The following is a 20,045-nucleotide window of genomic DNA, read 5'->3' on the forward strand; positions in this document are numbered from 1 at the left end:
AATTTTAAATTTAAATATTCCTATTTTTAATCATGTTCTAATGAAAATATAACTATAGGCTTTCTATTAATCAATTTCTTGTTGACTTCACATATAGTCAATATCAGACATTATTAACCTCGCATGCCAAGTATCCACCTTTTCACATTGATTTTATTATCAGAAGCCAACAAAACAGGAAACCCCACTCAGCAGTCCGCATACGTTAAAATGGAAAACGAAAAGAAAATCATACCTCACATAATTAGCTCTGGCTCTCAAATTTTGCTCTTCAGTCAAAATATAATATCATTTTCGGTATCAAGGAGAATCAATCAAGCGGAAAAGCAATGAAACACACATTTATTGTTACACATATTTATTCAATTTAATTTAAAATTTAAATATTCCAATTTTTAATCATGCTCTAATGAAAATATAACTACAGGCTTTCTAGTAATCCATTTCTTGTTGACTTCACATATAGTCAATATCAGACATTATTAACCTCGCATGCTAAGTATCCAGCTTTTCACATTGCTTTTGTTATCAGAAGCCAACAAAACAGGAAACCATACTTAGCAGTCCGCATACGTTAAAATGGAAAACGACCGAAAAATCATAGCTCACATAATTAGCTCTGGCTCTCAAATTTTTCTCTTCAGTCAAAATATAAAATCAGTTTCAGTATCAAGGAGAATCAATCAAGTGGAAAAGCAAAGAAAAACACATTTATTATTACACACATTTATTCAATTTAATTTCAAATTTAAATATTCCTATTTTTAATCATGTTCTAATGAAAATATAACTATAGGCTTTCTATTAATCAATTTCTTGTTGACTTCACATATAGTCAATATCAGACATTATTAACCTCACATGCCAGGTATCCAGCTTTTCACATTGATTTTGTTATCAGAAGCCAACAAAACAGGAAACCACATTCAGCAGTCCGCATACGTTAAAACGGAAAACGGAAAGAAAATCATACCTCACATAATTAGCTCTGGCTCTCAAATTTTGCTCTTCAGTCAAAATATAATAACATTTTAGGTATCAAGGAGAATCAATCAAGCGGAAAAGCAATGAAAAAAACATTTATTATTACACATATTTATTCAATTTAATTTCAAATTTAAATATTCCAATTTTTAATCATGCTGTAATGATAATATAACTACAGGCTTTCTATTAATCCATTTCTTGTTGACTTGATAGTTGATCATGAGATAATACTTGATATCATCTGTACCTTAGTGAAAATATCTGCTAAGGAGATGCGCCACAACATTTCCTTTCCAGGTCTATTAATTTAACATGGCACAATTCATTGTGAGTTTCACCTGTTACAAGATCAAAATTCCACGTTAAAGAAGAACTCATAGAACACAATAAATAAAAAAAACACAATGCATTGAAACATTAATCTAAATGAAATTTTAACAATGTAATACGTTTTACCCAGTGTCGAATCCGAATTCTCTTCCCCTACAGTCTCCAAATCAAATAATCTTTAATCCTCGTCTTCTTTCTGCATATCCAACATTTTCTGGATTCTGCTTTTCTTCTGGTTTCTGTCTTTAGATATGTCGTCATATACTCCTTACTTTTTAATCGATATTTGCACTTCACTTTATCTGTCTGCTTTGACGTCTTCTTTTTTCAATTTTTGTGACTTCTTGCTTTCATTTTCATTCCTTTCCCTTTAGGCTTTCTTCTTTGGTTATCGTAATTAATTTATTCACCGTTTCTCTATTAGCCATTGCTATATCATTTTTCCAGGGACTAAGCACCTTTCCCTTTCGTGTGTGGCGAGAAAGAAGAAAAGGTGCTATGGTCCTAGAAACTATAAATATTAATATGTCCAGTGTTGAAGTTGGAAAAGACTTTTTTAAGTGTTGCGGGGAAGTAGTCCCGACGATAAAGAAAGGAGGCAAGAAGAAACTCAATGTACGAGATAAAGTAATTACCTGTGTTAAATGCACAAAATTGTTCCATCAGCGATGTATGGGAATCATGGAAAATCCAGAAGAACAAGGTACTGAATATTTTACGGATTGGATCTGTCGAGACTGCCAATCGAAAGGAAGTGAGAATTTAACAAGACAGATAGTGAGGATGATTTTGAAGATATTGCTACAGAAGACAGAGAAAAACTAAAGGAGCCGGAGCATGGTTCAGGAACGTGTTGCCAAATCTTCATACCTACCAGGATGTTGTCAATAGCTTCAAACGACAGTATTTGTCCCAGTGACGACGCCAGCTTTAAGTTCTTAGGGGGGCAAAGGAGGGGCAGATATATTTTCGGGGGGGCGACTATTTGCCATACCAAAAATTACATTTATTACGTTTGACTTATTTTACATTACATTGTGTAATTTCGTTGCTGTTTTCATATTAGACCTATATGATTGTAAATTAAACTTATTTCAAGTAAAATTTGTAACTAACAAATAAGTAACGTCTGCACATGAAATATTTTTCAATGAAACTTTTGAAGCCTAAACATAAATTGAATTACTTTCGCGTATGCTACAAGTAACACATTAGTCTAGTACCGTACTATATGCTAGAATTTACTAGAATTTACGAGAAGCTGCTGAAATGTCGTAGCTCAATCCAGAAGGAGTGTAAGTATTAGGTAGAAAAATGAAACCGTAATCTAGAAAAACATATCTCTGTATGTACAAATACAAATTTTCTTATTAATAATGAAATTCTTATTGTTTCTCAGGCCTCTGAAGTGATTATGTGTGTCCAAACACATAATTTCACGAACATCCAGATCCTAACTGTTATAACATTTTTATTCCACCAAGGAAAGTCACCGAAGTAAATTAATTAGGAAATCAGTGAAACACCACGGGATTCTCCTCCGTTATATACAGTGGTGAAGAAGTAAGTGGCTTAGTAACTATAAACGTGGCGATTTCTCAACAAATTATGCTTTACATCCAGGATGATTAAAAGCAATGACTCTTCCCGAAATCATGGATGCAATTTGCTACATTATTCTTGAAAATTGCAGCATTTCAGCCAATGGTGGATATAGCCCGGGGCCGGAGGGCCAAGGTCACCCCAATTTTTGAGTGACAAAAATAATTTAAGCTATTATTTATATAGTTTTTAAAGTGTACAGTAAACTCACGATATATTTATTATAGTTTGAGGTCTGGTTGCAGCCCGCTTTCTCAGTTTTAACCTTCTTAGCAAAACTTGTGTCAGAGATTCTGGGCATTTCTTTGGAACTCGTCGGTAGCATAATTCAGAATGGCTTGAGTATGCGCAAGTTCTCCGCATAATGGGTTCCCAAAAAATATGTCAGGAGAATAAAAGAGTGACGGCATTGAGAGTAGTCATCTTCCAGTTTGACCGTAATGCTGATCAATTTCGCTCACGAATAGTAACTATAGGTGAAATATGGTTGTACCACTATGATCCTAAAACGAAACAACAGTCAATGGAGTAGTAGCACTCATTTCTCCCTCGTCCCAAGAAGTTCAAGACACAGAAGTAGGTTGAGAAACTGTTTGCAACATTTTTCTGGGATAAGTATGGAGTCGTACTCATAGACTACCTTCGCAATGGTCAGATATTTAATCCAGAGTTTCTACATTACTTACAAAACTGAAAGAAAATTTCGAAGTTCAACGCCGCGGAAAATGAAAAGAAAGGAATTCTGTTCCTTCAGAAGAATACACCTGTCCATCAAGCCCCTGCGAACACAGCTGACATTGCATAATCTAGGATTTCAATGTCTAGATCATCATTCTTATTTCACAGATTTAGCCCCGTCGAACTATTACGTGTACTTATTTCCCAAATAACACTTGAAAGGACGCCATTTTAGATCTGATAGGGGTAGTGCTACGAACAGTGGTGCGAGGAAATCTTCAGATTTTTAAACTTTTCTGCAAAAACTGGAGCATTGCACAAGGTAGTATATTGACTCTCGGGGAAGTGTAGAAGAAGTAAAACTTCACCATTCCACGTGCACTCCTTCTGGGTTGGGCTTCGAATTTTTTTAAGAGTTCCTAGTCAATATGGTAGACGTCACGTCAGTACTTTGAAACAAAATAAGTGAGAGAGCACTAGTATAAGCAAATTACTAACTAAAGATCATCACTCTGACAATACGTTTTATTGGGAATCACTTTAATTCCATAAATTTATTATTATCATTTGCAGGAAGGGAAAACACAACTCTCTTTATCCCCTTCAAAAAATTAAGCCCTGGTAGTTGCAAACTAAACTGTTATAAGCACGTTTTCTGAATATTGAAAGCCGAGAATAATGTTTAAGAAAAAAGAAGTATAGAACTTTTAAATAAAACAAAATATGAAACTGAAAACTTCAAACCTGGATAAATACAAACAAGTTACGTAACTAGTTTTACCTTTCTTTTGTTTCCAATCGAAGTTGATCCAATGAGAAGAAAACAAGTCGACAAAATCTAGTATTGTTCGCTAGGCACAATAATTAAAAATCATAAGAAAGAAGTATAACTAAAATTTACCTCAAAAGGCGCTAAATTAGAAAACAGAAATATGCGTGCATACCCAGACGCTCAAAGAAAGCTTGAGGACTAATCTGCCACATGGTAAATGCATGGAAAGTAGACTACGATTTGACAATGAGATTGGTTATGATACTGATTTAAAATACTACATGCAGAATGTTTAAAAGATTGTAAATGTCTGGGGGGCAGTCTAGGTGGCAGTTAGGGGGGCAGAAGTAGCTACTAGGGGGGCGCTCGCCCCCTTTGCCCCCCCTCTGGCGTCGTCACTGATTTGTCCCCAAGACTAGAGAAAGTACAAAAGCGGAGATTGCAAAATATGAGACATGAACGCAACCAATATCCTTCTTTGACGGACTTCGTATGGGCAATAGTTGAACGATATCATGCTATAATAACGGATGGGAATGAAAAGGAACTAATGGAAAAAATTTTAGACAACATACCGCCAGAAGATGCAAAATTGTTCGAGCTAACCCTAGTCGAAATGAGGATGATCTGGTACTAAAGATAGCTGATATGGAAGATTACGGTGATCCGTGGAATTATAATGAGTCGATGAAACCTAGATATTTAGGGAATACTAAACCATATATGCGAACCCCACAAATAAGATATGCGAAAAGGATGAAGATGGATTCTGCATCACAAACAGAGAACTTGGTAAGCCATCGTTTGCTAACGAATCACCCTCCGAAAACAATAACAAGAACAAATGGAGATATAACTACGGACCAGCTTATCCAGATATGAGAAGAAATAATCGAGGATGGTATATGAATCCGTATGGTCCTCCACCGCCTTGGTGGAATAGAAGACGAAATTTCCGAACAGGTAGAAACCACAATGGGAACTCCAATGATACAAGAGTTAATGATTCTGAATTGGAGAAAATTAATGTGTCATCTTCTACTACTGATGCGCTACATCCGATTCAGAATCCGCAATCGGGAAACTAACGCCGCAGCCTACGGAAACAGGGGTAGGAGGCTGCGATGGAAATGTATCCCCTGATATATCTACCAATGATGAGATCGCACGTAACCCAAAACAACTGGGTAAAGATATTCACCAATTATATGGTAATTTTATATTTAAAGAAGATCCTGATTTGTATGATCCTGAGGAAATGAGGAGGAAGCAATCGCAAGACGATTATTGCAATTCACTGAAGAATAAAATAAAAGCAGAATCATCTGAATATATTAAATTATTTAGATCCTTGCTGTTCGTTAAGAACGTGAAACGTGGAAGTTGGCTTCTGGTAGTGCCCCAAACTATGTCTAAGGACATTGTTCGTCGAATCCATCAGAAGGGTCATTTTATTCAAAAGAAGTGTTTAGCTTTTTGTAAATCAATTTTCTATTGGAAAACTTTGAAAAAAAGACATAATACACTGTATCCAAGACTGTTTATAGTGTGCTAATACTAAACCAGCGAATCGGAAAATCCAATGTGAAACATATCATCTGGACGCAAATTATGTACACAATAAAATTTGTTTAGATTTAGAAGGTAAACTTCCTAAGAGTCATGGTTTTCAATATATTTTATCCATTGTCGATGTATACTCACGCTTCGTTTGTTTCTATCCACTACGTAAAGCTAACACCTCGGAAATAATTCGAACGTTAGAAAAATACTACTTTTATGTATTCCCTTACCCATCTTCCATTGTAACCGATGAAGGACCACAATTTACCTCGGCGCAGTGGGAAAAGTTTTGCCAGGAACGTAAAATTAAGCATTGCCTAACATCTCCGTATAATCCTAGAGGAAATGGTATAATAGAAAGAAAACATCGAGATCTTAACCGAATTATAAGACTGTATTGTGCTGAAGAACAAAGTAAATGGAGCAAGATGTTGAAATCAATACAAGATCTTTTAAATAATTCCGTGAATACCATGACACAACAAATTCCTGCCGAAATCTTTCTCGGACATTCATCTGTCGAGAGATTTAAGAAAGCGTATAACTGGCCGGAGGAATTATATCCTTTGAATATACACGATAGGATCATAACCTTACGAAACCCTGTTCTGCCGAAATCATCTACAAATGCTACGAGTGAGAAAGATATTGTGCCGAAACCTGGAGATTTAGTAATGAAAAAGACACACTATTTATCATCTGCGTTCAAAAGTGAATCGGCAAAATATTTGAACTGCTATGTGGGACCTTATTTAGTAACTAAAGTGTTACGTAATTGTGCAGTGCTGGATACTCTAGACAATAAATCGATTGGAACTCATAACTTCCGAAACTTGAAACTTTTCAAATGTTCACCTGAGGAGAAAATTAAACTAATGGAAAAATATACTATAAAGGCGACTTAAAAAAATATCACTGATAAATTTTTTCTTGAAGGAGGGGGAAAAGTGTTATGCCTCACAATTGTTCTTGTTTGTATCTTTTGCTTTTCTTGTTTCTATTCGTGTTTGTCTATTATGTAGATTTTATTTGTTATATGTCAACCTACTTCTTTGTCGGTATCCGAAATTAATTTTTTTGAAAACTAATTTAATTTATTAAATATCAGAGGAAGAAGAAATTTTTAAAAGAAAAGAAGAATTGTAATTGTGAATCAGTTAATTCTTTCAACTGCAAATTTAACGAAAATAATAATTTTAGAACTTATTAATGTGTGCAAATTGTTATCTGGTAAAAGTTATATATTAATCCGTAATTATATAAGTTTTGAACGTACTGAGAATATTTCTAAGCGTGGCAGTAAAGCAATAAACATGAATAATTAAATACTTTCTTCTGGGGCTTAAGCCCTTATTCTTCCATACCGCCACTTCACCTTAAACATATTCTGATGAAAATTACTGTGTAATCAGTAACCGTATGATCAAAATTCTAGTAATTTGGCTTGTAAAATAGAATATCTTCGGGAACAAATAGCATTTGAGATGAGTTATTGCATTGGCATGATTTTATAGTAATCATAACGTTCACTATGTCACTGACCAGATAATTATATAACTGATGCCTGTAATATGAATCAGCGCAGCCTATGCCATGGGATAAAACAAGAGATAGTCAATAAAGTTAGTCATTGAAACATGAAGTTAAACATTGTATAGTTACAGCAATGCCAAAACAATTATGCTATATACAAAGGCTATATTTAAAGAGATAAGAGATATAATTATAAAGGAATATTAAAGTGTAACGCTCTTTTCCAGGGATGAGAAAAGATTTTGAAAAAAAGGAAAGAAAAAAGACATACCAGTTTCATATCGGTCTAAACCGAAAATATTAGAATGGTCAAACCACATAAATACTACAAACTACGGTTGTATTTATAAAACTATTTTCGTGGTTTATATTCAACGCATTCTGACTCGTCTTCCAGAGTCCTTCTAGGATAGTACCCGCACGTTAGAACTTATAAAGCATTATTTGTTTACTTACGCTCAACTACCATGATTATTTGATTTAGCTTGTTTATAAGGCTAAATTATGTAGTCCCACTTTATATCAGCGATCTCGTTTATTATTTTTCAGGTAACGACATACAGGAGAGAAAAAAAAGTAATTTTGACATTATTAGCAATATAGCTTACATCAAATGTCATCTGATTTTTTAAAAAAATGTATATATATATATATATATATATATATATATATATATATATATATATATATATATATATATATATATATATGTCCAACAACATAATTACAAGATTTCAAAAAAAAATTAAATCTGTATTCTTTTGACAGTAAAATAAAATTATACAGTTCATGTTATCTGTTTCCGTAAGTACCTCATTGTAGTATCACATGAAACGAACTTTGATGTTATTTTAGACTGATCTACAATCATCTAAACATAAGCTAAATATGGCACATTGCTATGTGAAATAAAGTATGATACATTGTAATTCCCCTTCTTCAACAAGATCCTTATCTCATGACTCCTCATGAACATGCGATTAACAATTAAGCTGTTTTTATCAAAAATATGGGTTCATATGAGCGATTATTTATCCTCTATTGTGTTCCACAATTTATATTCTCCCTCAAACTCATTATAGAAGAATGTAGTGGCAGAAATGAGGCATCACTCTATATATGGCCATAAAATTGAATTTCTCAACTCAGCCTCAAAACCCAAAATGATGACATAATGGAAAATATGAACTATGTACAAATGAAACATGTATGTACTACAAAAAAAAATCTACCAGACAGCACCTTAAAGTTAATTAGTGACACATATCTTTTGTTGGGAGAATTACAAAACAAAGTTTCAACCTACATGCAGTGCCAAGAAAAAAAATCAACTCAACATAACAGATCAGTCTATCATAAATAAATAAGTGCAACAAGCTGATGCCGTAAGTACATCTACAAGCGAGGTAATTATTTCGTCGTCAGATGTCATCAACCTGATCTTAATAGAATACAGGACAAAATTTATGATTAAGTTTCGTACTTGGATTTTCTTTCTGTATTTTATTTGCTTACCTCTACGGTTCAGACTATTTAAATAGTAAGAAATCTAACATTTGATATTATGCATCGTTACCATAGCAACAGAAATTATTTGTGATCGCTATCATGATTCTTGAGAATTCTGAGAGGCTACATTAGTGGAGAGACAATTGCGGAATGTTTAAGATGTGTGAAGCCGCACACAGATTAACTTGACATTGTTATATTCGCCATTACTAACACACACAAATATTAGAACACTGTTATTCAAAAGTTACTTTGATAGGAAATTATTATTATGATGGTAGCGTGAAAGTCGCCATCTTGGTTTTTACTAATAGCTGCGAGTTCCTGACTGTCTGTAAATTTAAAGAAAATTCGGGTTACCTGAATTCCACAAAGTTAACCGTCGTTAGCAATCTCCTGACACCACCAAACTCCACTCCTCTTTACGGGGTGACTTCTGGCCGCATCATGACGCTGCTCCCGACAATACAGGTTCACCATCCAGTTCCATGATTAACAAGGCGAACATTCAAAAGTGACAACTAATATCCACGTGAGGTTGAATCTAATTTAGAATTGGAGCTTATCCTTTTATCTAAACACACCAGGTTAGTCCAAGAATGCCTAATTTCTTTTCACAGGTTAGCCAACAGATTGTGCAATTTCGCATAATAAATTTCTAAAGATAAAAGCTGCAAGTTGTCACATTTTTTTTTAAATAGCTGAATTCTTCTCTTCTTCTTAAACAAAAACGCAGCGTAATACTTGTAGTAATGTAAACAAATGAAAAGCAAATGAAAAGAAGTGAATTACATAATATGTAACGTAGAGAAGAACTTCGTTTTCATATAAATTTCATTTAAGGTAGGCCTAAAATATTTATACATATGTATTTACATTTCCATATAATGGCAAAATTTGTTCGTGAAGCTGCAGTTATTATTATAGGTTATATTTGCAAGTAAAAGGGCCATACACAATTTTTATTGCAATGAGCAGTGATGTTAAAATTTCAACTTCAATGTAATAATTACTTAATAAGATTTCTCTCCACTAACGAAGTCCTGCAGATATATTATACGCGGGTCAATAATATTTACCGAACATGAAACATATGTTACGTATTAATACTGAATTAATTTAAGTCGATGCCTAACTAGTTTCTAAATATAACCACATAGCCTACCGCGCAGGTAGAGAATACACATACCCAGGCTATGGTGCAGATCAAAATTACTTAGGCCACGTATGGTATCAATATAAAATAATAACTATAATGAACGAATCATGGATAATAACAGACTAAACACAACTTAGTACTTTTAGGAATAAAGTATAACCTAACACAACCTGAAATAAAGAAAATTCAAACACTCGGCAACAACAAGAAAAATAGAATGTAACGTTACCAGTGTACGTTACATTTTTCCCAGAGCCTCCGAAAAAAAATATATATATATTTTTTTATTCGAACCCTTTGAGTAATTCGTTCCGTTTCTCGATAGAACAATCAAATAATTTTACATTTGATAAATTTTGTTTCGATACCTCTCTCCCCTTGAGATCCTTCAAATAAACCATATTATTAACCACTTTTGTCACGAGGTAAGGCCCTGTATAGGTAGGCATATACTTGTGTGTAATTTTCTTGAATGCATCTGATAGGAAGTGAGTTCGGACCATCACAATATTGCCTTCTTTGATTTCTATAGAACGATTCGATCTATTATCTTGTTTTCTTTTTCTTTTTGTTGACCATCGAGATTCTACCTGTATGTGTCGCCTCGAGTCCTCCATATCCTGTAACTCCAAAGGCCATGGGAATTGTTCCCTGAATCTATCCGATGCCGAAAAAGATATAAAAAGTTCCGCAGGGGTACAGCAATGGTACTGTTATATGAATAATTTAACAAATCCTGAACGAACTTCACTACGTTTTTCCACTTTGTATGATTTTTACTACACATCAGTCGAATAATACGGTTCAATTCTCGATGGGAACGCTCCACTATCCCATTTCCTTTTGGGTTGTAGGGAGTCACAAGGACATGATGGATCCGATGCTTCATACAAAACTTTTTCCAGCTCTGAGATAAGAACTGTGGGCCTTGATCCGATACTATATAATTTTTATAAGGACATATAAAAAATGTTCTTTTTCTAGAATTCGGATAATTTCCGCAACAGTCGAGGTCTTTAAAGGCAAGTAGCAAACAAATCGAGTATAAACATCTACTATAGATAATATATAATAACAACCATAACTACAAGGAAGTTTTCCGACCAAATCCACACATATCTTGTGATGGGGTTTATCAGCCCGAATGTGGAGGTCTTCCCGTGCAATAACTCGGTTTGAAAATTTTGTCCGAGCACAGAGCTCACAGTTCCTTATATAATTTTTAAAGGTTTGTTTTTGATTCTTCCAAAAAATAATTCTTTAGCTAATTTCACACACTTAGTTACTCCGAAATGTCCAGTTTCATGAATTTGTTTCACTATGTTCTCAACTAAAGCTGTGGGAATTACTAAAAGCCAATTATTTAATTTTTGATTTCGAACATATAATAGGTTATCAATAACTTTAACTCGATCAGATACTGTTGCAGTATTTACCTTATTTCTCAACTCACAGCAATACTTATCTGATGATTGTAAGTTTGTCAATTCACTCATTTGAAACCAGGTATCAGAATTATAATTTACAAAATTTATTTGGTAGTTACTAGGTTCGGTATTACATTCGGGAGTATTACGACTTAGTTTATCTGCTATTTTATTGTCGGTTCCTTTAATGTGTTCGAACCGGAGGTCGAACCGCTGTAACTTTAATAAAATTTTTGTTGTCCTCGTATCTAAATTTTGTAATGTGAACGCATAGGTCACAGCATTATTATCACAATGAACTGTGACTTGTCTGCCCAGGATATAATAGGAGAAGCGTTCACACAAGAACAGGACCGCTAAAAGTTCCAACTGAAAAATAGAGTAGGAGATTTCCGATAATTTTAACTTACGGCTTGCGTACTCGATAACTAACAGTTCTCCGGTTTCGTCGTACTGTCCAAGATAACCGGCTAAATTTTCCAATGACGCATCCGAGAACAACTGGAAAGGTTTTGAGAAATCGGGTTGACTGAGTGCAGGAGGCTCACTCAGTAACGTCCTCAACTGGTAGAACCGTTCTAATAATTCAGGAGTAAGTTGGTACTTTTTATCTTTCTTTAATAGGTCGAAGAAAGGCGCAGTTAATGCAGCAAATTGGGGAATAAATTTTCTTCTCCATGAAAGGATTCCTAGGAAAGATCGTAACTTTTTCTTAGTTTTAGGAATCGGGAAACACTTAATTGCCTCATTTTGCTTCGGATTCGATTTCACTTCAGATCCATTAACTACATGTCCTAAAAACAAAATTTCCGTTTGCACGAATTGACATTTTTTGAAATTTAAGGCAAAGTTTCCAAATTCGAGAATTTTGAATAGTTTCTCTAAATAGTTAAAATGTTCCAGTATGTTTGGACTATAACAAAGTAAATCATCCAGGTATACCACTACAAAATGCCGAGTATCTAATCCGAAATAAGAATTCATAACGTTTTGAAATATACTAGGGCTCGACTTGAGTCCCATAGGCAAGACACAGAGTACGTATTGCCGGCCTAAGTAGATAAAACTAGTACACTGAAATGAATCAGGATGCAATCTGACGCCATAGTAACCCATGGTCGCATCCATTGAACTAAAGACTTTTGCTCCCGAAATTCGTGAGAGGATTTCGTTTATGGGTTCGACCTGAATTTTCGGACTTATGACTTTATTGTTCAACAAGCGAAGATCAATCACTGGTCTCACACCCCCCGAAGCTTTTCTTACACAATGTATCGGGTTCCGATAGCTACTAGGATGTTCTTTCGCAATTCCCAGTCTAACCCATTTATTTAGCTCGTCTTCAAATTCTTTTTGCATGGCCTGAGGAACGGGATAAATTTTTCCGACGACAGGATCCTGATCACTTAGTTCAATTTTATAGGGTTCACATTTTATCGGTTTTGGATATTCACAAAATAGATGTTTATACTTAAATAACAATGTCCGCAGCTTAACTTTAACATCGGCATCTAAATCTTCACGCTTATTAATGTATTCATTGATTTCAGTTTCGGAAATTTCTCCGAAATCCGTATCACATTTACTCGGAGAAGAGGGTACATTACACTCATCAGGCACATTATTATCAAGATGTACTAATAAGATTTTTGGATAAGATAGATCTAAAATTACTTTTTTGGAATTATTGTTGTTCAAAATAAGTTTACGGTTTTCACTGTCCAAAACCACTTGAAATTTTGCAAAGAAAGGTTATCCCAGTAACAGTCCAGCCTTCATATCTTTAACAATAAAGAACGGGACATCAAATAAATTTCCTTGAATATTAAGGGTTAACTCTAATAAACCCTTAACTGAGAAGTCATCTTTCCCAGCAAAAGCATTCAAATGGATTCTGGGTGTAGGTTTTAACTTCGCCGACCGAAAAGAATTTTGTAATCTCGTCCAAATGTTATAATTTAATAAATTTAACTCAGCTCCCGTATCCAATATACATTTTATTTGCATCCCCCAACTTCACAGTTCACCGAAGGGGAAGGAAAAATCTCATAGTCATGGTGAGTAGTATCCTCTTCTTCTTCCTTTAAAACAAAATAAGTTACTAACTTAAAAGGAGTTATTTCTAAATTTTCTCGAAGACTGGTAAGCGAATAATCTGTATCGCAAGTTTTATCGAAATTTTCATGTGGGGAGAGAAGTTTCGTTGAGCAGTCATCGTCTCCCCTTAAAGGTGACTGCTCAACCTGTTTTCCGAGGCCTGAAAATTATTAGTCGAAACGGAAGGATTACTAGTGTTCATCGCTCCAACAGTCAGAGGGATAAGGCGGATGTAAAGAAGAAGTGACTGACGTCATCACTGGAATATGAGAAGGGAAAGGAGAACTCACGACTGGTACAGGAGGACCTTGTACAAATGGCGATTTTATATTATACATCCCTGGTATGATGTACGGCAGCGGTATATTTCCATACATCATAGGTGAGTTTTGAATTTCCGAAACAGGGTGATTTTTCTTAATTTCGTTTCCTCCCCAACTTCTCTTAAATTTTCGATTACTCTTCCAGTTCCGACGTTGTACATTTCCAGCTCCATTTCTAAATTGTTGATTGTTTAAAAGAGTTTCTTTTACAGAACTTTCGACATTCATCGGATTTGTTTGCACCGCATTATCTATACTAGCTCTGTTTCTTTGATTAACAAAGGTTTGCCTCACATTCGGTTGTTTCTTGATTTGGAATTTTTGACCACTGTGACTATCAAGCTGGCTGTTAGGACTACATTCTAGTTCGGCTATCCTAAGTATCAAATCTTGCACATTACTAACCGACCCTAACTTCAAAATTTTTGATTCCTCCGTAGGCAAACATTCTAAAATCAGATCTTTTAGTTCTTGATCCATTGGCACCGTCACAGTCGAATTATATGTTTCTACAATATAACGGACAAAGTCCAGCAGTGAAGAATATTTTGTGCGATCATATCTCAACGAATAGAGACGACGCTTCTGTGCCCTCTCCATCCGTTCAGATATATATTGCAGCTTGAAGAACTTAACAAAATCTTGAAAGGTTTTTATTTGGTTCGCGACACTTCGATACCAAATCTTTGCAGATTTTTCCAAACACCTCGCTATTATATATATTCGGTCTTGCTCGGTAAGAACATACATGTTCATCGTTTGGATTAAGTCATCCAAGAAAATTTGCGCAGTTCCTTGTGTCATTTTCCCATCAAATTTTGGAAAATGATGTAATTCCTTTAAATAAGAACCAGCACATCGCTTTTGTGACGGGCTATTTCCCCAATGTACATTTCCTGCGGGTAACTCCGAAAGGGGTTCGCAATTTACAGTGCTGCAATTTAAAACAGGAGGTTCACTTCGGTAATTTCTATTTCTATGACGTTTTCGTTTATCGTTCCGGTGACCATTCCCTTCTTCCTCCGAATCGGTGGAAGAAAATCTCCTACGCGAAGATGTACCATCGATCCGCGCTCCATCTAAATTGTATAAATTAGTTTCGTTATTGTCGCCCTCCGAAACATCAATTTCGAATCTACTTTTCTGAAATATTTTATCCCGACTACTATCATTATTAGCGGAAGAATCTTCCTGTCCACCTAACTTCTCGCGGAGAAGAGCTTCGCATTTATCTTGGGCTTCGGAGATTTGGTTTTGTACGGATTCCTTCAAATTTTCCATATTCTGCCTGCACTGGTCCCGGTTATGTCTATAAGCCTCAATTACATCTCGTTCGAGCACCTTTACCATATTAACGGTGGCCTCGTTGAGTTCGCGCAATTTTCGGCTGTCGTCAGCTTGTTGCTCTTTTACAACTTTAACTTCTTTTTGACAGTCAATATTTACTTTAGTTATTTTTACCCTTAAATCAGACATTTCTTTCACTACAGATTCAATTTTAACATCTATGTTTTCATTAGTCTCCGTTAATCCTAATTTTATATTGTCTATATCTGTTTTAACAGCATTAACATCAGTTACAATGTCACTTAATTCTTTGGAAAAATTAGTTTGAAGCTCACTTATACTTTCCATACATTGAGTTTTCGTATCGCTAATTTCTAATCTAACCTGTCCTAAATCATGAGTTAATTCAGTTTTCATATCGCTCAAAGATTCCTTAAGTGAAGACATATCATTAGACATTTTTAGCATTTCGGATTTCAACTCACACATATGAGCGGATAATTTAGTATCAATTTTTGTCTCTAATCCGGTGATCACTGCCATCTTAGTGTCAATTTTTGTCTCTAATCCGGTGATTACTGCCATTTTAGTGTCAATTTTTGTCTCTAATCCGGTGATTACTGCCATTTTAGTGTCAATTCTAGTTTCCAATCCGGTAATTAGGGTTTTTAGAGTTTCCAGAAGTGGACCCCCACTAATTTCGATTGTCGGTACACTTTTTACTCCTCTATCCTCCTTATTAGCAACGCTTGCACCTTCACTAACTTCATCATTTAAACTTATTTCTCTTTGTGCTTGACAGTTTAAACAATACCAGCTACCATGGGCGGCGATTAGGGGGGGCAAAGGGGGGCAGTTGCCCCCTCACTTTTTTTAAGTAACCAATTAATGTGTATAGTTTCATTTGGAAATGTAACGATTTTGTATGTGTTACTGATTATTAGGAAAAAATGCTGCCATATAATATTTGCTGTTGCGTGAATACGTATTGGTTGTCTTCCCGTGGAGTAAAGAAAGCTACAGTAATTGCGTTTTAATCGCCACAGAAAATAACCCCAAAAAATAACCTATTGGAGCACAATTTCAGCATACTTTCATTTCTTCTTACAAGGGCTCGATATGTTAGTGAGCCGCTTTGAAGCTAATCGAAAGAACATTATGCAAAAAAGTAGGGCCTATTTCACAAGTTATTCTTTAATTGCACAAAAATTGACAGTTCCTAAAATGTCTTTTCTTCTTTCTAAAGTAAGGAATATCGATTAAAAAGAGCGTGATAAGAAACAACTTCTACCTTTTCCATTGTTTTGTAGTGTAATATACGAGTGAAGTGTTGTGTTTAAGGATGTACGAGTATATATACAATAAAATTTAGTAAATTAAACATAATTCTAGGCTTTAAGTTTATTTTGTATAAGTGAAGTGTGGATTGTAAGTATTGTTGTGTTTTGATGTGTTCCAAGAAAGTGAAATCTGCACCTAATGGCAACGAACATATTTCAAGAAGTTGCAAAAGCAAATATTTCTTTAAATGTCGTAGCATATGCTTCTAGTATTTACTGTCTTTCATTTTCTAAGAGTAATAACATACATTTAATATCATGTGTGGAATTAAATATTAAGTTTTTCATTAATCCTCAGTTTCAATATAACTTTTGCAAAACAAGCATCATTATTCATTACTATGATTAATATTATCCTTTCTATTTATTTGTTTTGCAAATTTATTAAATAATCTGATCACACAATTTTCCAGACAGAATTTGAAAATGTTCATGAGCAAGGAATCAAATCTCTTCTTACACTTTCGTTGTTTAAGAGTACAAAGGGCTAGTATCTACTTGCGTTGTTCTTCTCAATTTACTTAATAAACTATTATATACGATGTACGGTATTTTAACTGAAAATATAGTATCCTATTAGTTATACAACCTTTCGTCAAACAAAATGTTAGAAACAACCAGGAAAACTAACATTTATATACAAATATTCAAATCATGTCTTGCCCCCTCACTTTTAACGTCCAACCGCCGCCACTGCCAGCTACCATCATTTTCTTTCAATATTTCAAGTTCTTCTGACGATAGTTGCACACAATTTGTATGGAACCAATTTCCACAACTTTCACAGTTTATTGATATATTATTAGCAGAATCACCTGTACTTTCACAACAACTATGTTTCTCAGGTGCATGTCGATCTACACTCGACTTACTAAGACTCATATTTTTTTTCATATCATATCGGCTACACATCTCAAACATTCCCCAACAAAATTTCCACCAATGAGTAATTAACAAGACCTCATTTGAGAAAGCAACAGCTTTATAAATTCTAAGAACGGCAGTACATATCTTAGTTATAACTATAAATATTATACAAATCCTAAAGCTGAAGGTCGCCAATTTTGTAACGCTCTTTTCCAGGGATGAGAAAAGATTTTGAAAAAAAAGGAAAGAAAAAAACATACCAGTTTCATATCGGTCTAAACCGAAAATATTAGAATGGTCAAACCACATAAATACTACAAACTACGGTTGTATTTATAAAACTATTTTCGTGGTTTATATTCAACGCATTCTGACTCGTCTTCCAGAGTCCTTCTAGGATAGTACCCGCACGTTAGAACTTATAAAGCATTATTTGTTTACTTACGCTCAACTACCATGATTATTTGATTTAACTTGTTTATAAGGCTAAATTATGTAGTCCTACTTTATATCAGCGATCTCGTTTATTATTTTTCAGGTAACGACATACAGGAGAAAAAAAAAATTTTGACATTATTAGCAATATAGCTTACATCAAATGTCATCTGATTTTTTAAAAAAATGTATATATATATATATATATATATATATATATATATATATATATATATATATATATATATATATATATATGTCCAACAACATAATTACAAGATTTCAAAAAAAAATTAAATCTGTATTCTTTTGACAGTAAAATAAAATTATACAGTTCATGTTATCTGTTTCCGTAAGTACCTCATTGTAGTATCACATGAAACGAACTTTGATGTTATTTTAGACTGATCTACAATCATCTAAACATAAGCTAAATATGGCACATTGCTATGTGAAATAAAGTATGATACATTGTAATTCCCCTTCTTCAACAAGATCCTTATCTCATGACTCCTCATGAACATGCGATTAACAATTAAGCTGTTTTTATCAAAAATTTGGGTTCATATGAGCGATTATTTATCCTCTATTGTGTTCCACAATTTATATTCTCCCTCAAACTCATTATAGAAGAATGTAGTGGCAGAAATGAGGCATCACTCTATATATGGCCATAAAATTGAATTTCTCAACTCAGCCTCAAAACCCAAAATGATGACATAATGGAAAATATGAACTATATACAAATGAAACATGTATGTACTACAAAAAAAATCTACCAGACAGCACCTTAAAGTTAATTAGTGACACATATCTTTTGTTGGGAGAATTACAAAACAAAGTTTCAACCTACATGCAGTGCCAAGAAAAAAAATCAACTCAACATAACAGATCAGTCTATCATAAATAAATAAGTGCAACAAGCTGATGCCGTAAGTACATCTACAAGCGAGGTAATTATTTCGTCGTCAGATGTCATCAACCTGATCTTAATAGAATACAGGACAAAATTTATGATTAAGTTTCGTACTTGGATTTTCTTTCTGTATTTTATTTGCTTACCTCTACGGTTCAGACTATTTAAATAGTAAGAAATCTAACATTTGATATTATGCATCGTTACCATAGCAACAGAAATTATTTGTGATCGCTATCATGATTCTTGAGAATTCTGAGAGGCTACATTAGTGGAGAGACAATTGCGGAATGTTTAAGATGTGTGAAGCCGCACACAGATTAACTTGACATTGTTATATTCGCCATTACTAACACACACAAATATTAGAACACTGTTATTCAAAAGTTACTTTGATAGGAAATTATTATTATGATGGTAGCGTGAAAGTCGCCATCTTGGTTTTTACTAATAGCTGCGAGTTCCTGACTGTCTGTAAATTTAAAGAAAATTCGGGTTACCTGAATTCCACAAAGTTAACCGTCGTTAGCAATCTCCTGACACCACCAAACTCCACTCCTCTTTACGGGGTGACTTCTGGCCGCATCATGACGCTGCTCCCGACAATACAGGTTCACCATCCAGTTCCATGATTAACAAGGCGAACATTCAAAAGTGACAACTAATATCCACGTGAGGTTGAATCTAATTTAGAATTGGAGCTTGTCCTTTTATCTAAACACACCAGGTTAGTCCAAGAATGCCTAATTTCTTTTCACAGGTTAGCCAACAGATTGTGCAATTTCGCATAATAAATTTCTAAAGATAAAAGCTGCAAGTTGTCACATTTTTTTTAAATAGCTGAATTCTTCTCTTCTTCTTAAACAAAAACGCAGCGTAATACTTGTAGTAATGTAAACAAATGAAAAGCAAATGAAAAGAAGTGAATTACATAATATGTAACGTAGAGAAGAACTTCGTTTTCATATAAATTTCATTTAAGGTAGGCCTAAAATATTTATACATATGTATTTACATTTCCATATAATGGCAAAATTTGTTCGTGAAGCTGCAGTTATTATTATAGGTTATATTTGCAAGTAAAAGGGCCATACACAATTTTTATTGCAATGAGCAGTGATGTTAAAATTTCAACTTCAATGTAATAATTACTTAATAAGATTTCTCTCCACTAACGAAGTCCTGCAGATATATTATACGCGGGTCAATAATATTTACCG

General features: G+C 34.3%; 1 protein-coding gene across 1 annotated transcript in view; it reads right to left on the reverse strand.

The window, feature by feature from the left end:
• The window catches only part of LOC145660735 (uncharacterized), a 69,225-nt gene extending 51,166 nt beyond the window's left edge, over positions 1-18,059 (reverse strand). Inside the window, exon 1 of the mRNA XM_081726142.1 lies at positions 9,335-18,059. Within this exon, the coding sequence (XP_081582268.1) occupies positions 13,849-15,894 (2,046 nt within the window). The 5' untranslated portion in view covers positions 15,895-18,059 and the 3' untranslated portion in view covers positions 9,335-13,848. The remainder of the gene's footprint in view (positions 1-9,334) is intronic.
• Positions 18,060-20,045: the final 1,986 nt, after the last annotated feature.

The sequence above is a fragment of the Thermobia domestica genome, chromosome 9 (assembly GCF_964235325.1).
Source record: "Thermobia domestica chromosome 9, izTheDome1.hap1.1, whole genome shotgun sequence".
Taxonomy (NCBI): Eukaryota; Metazoa; Arthropoda; class Insecta; order Zygentoma; family Lepismatidae; genus Thermobia; species Thermobia domestica.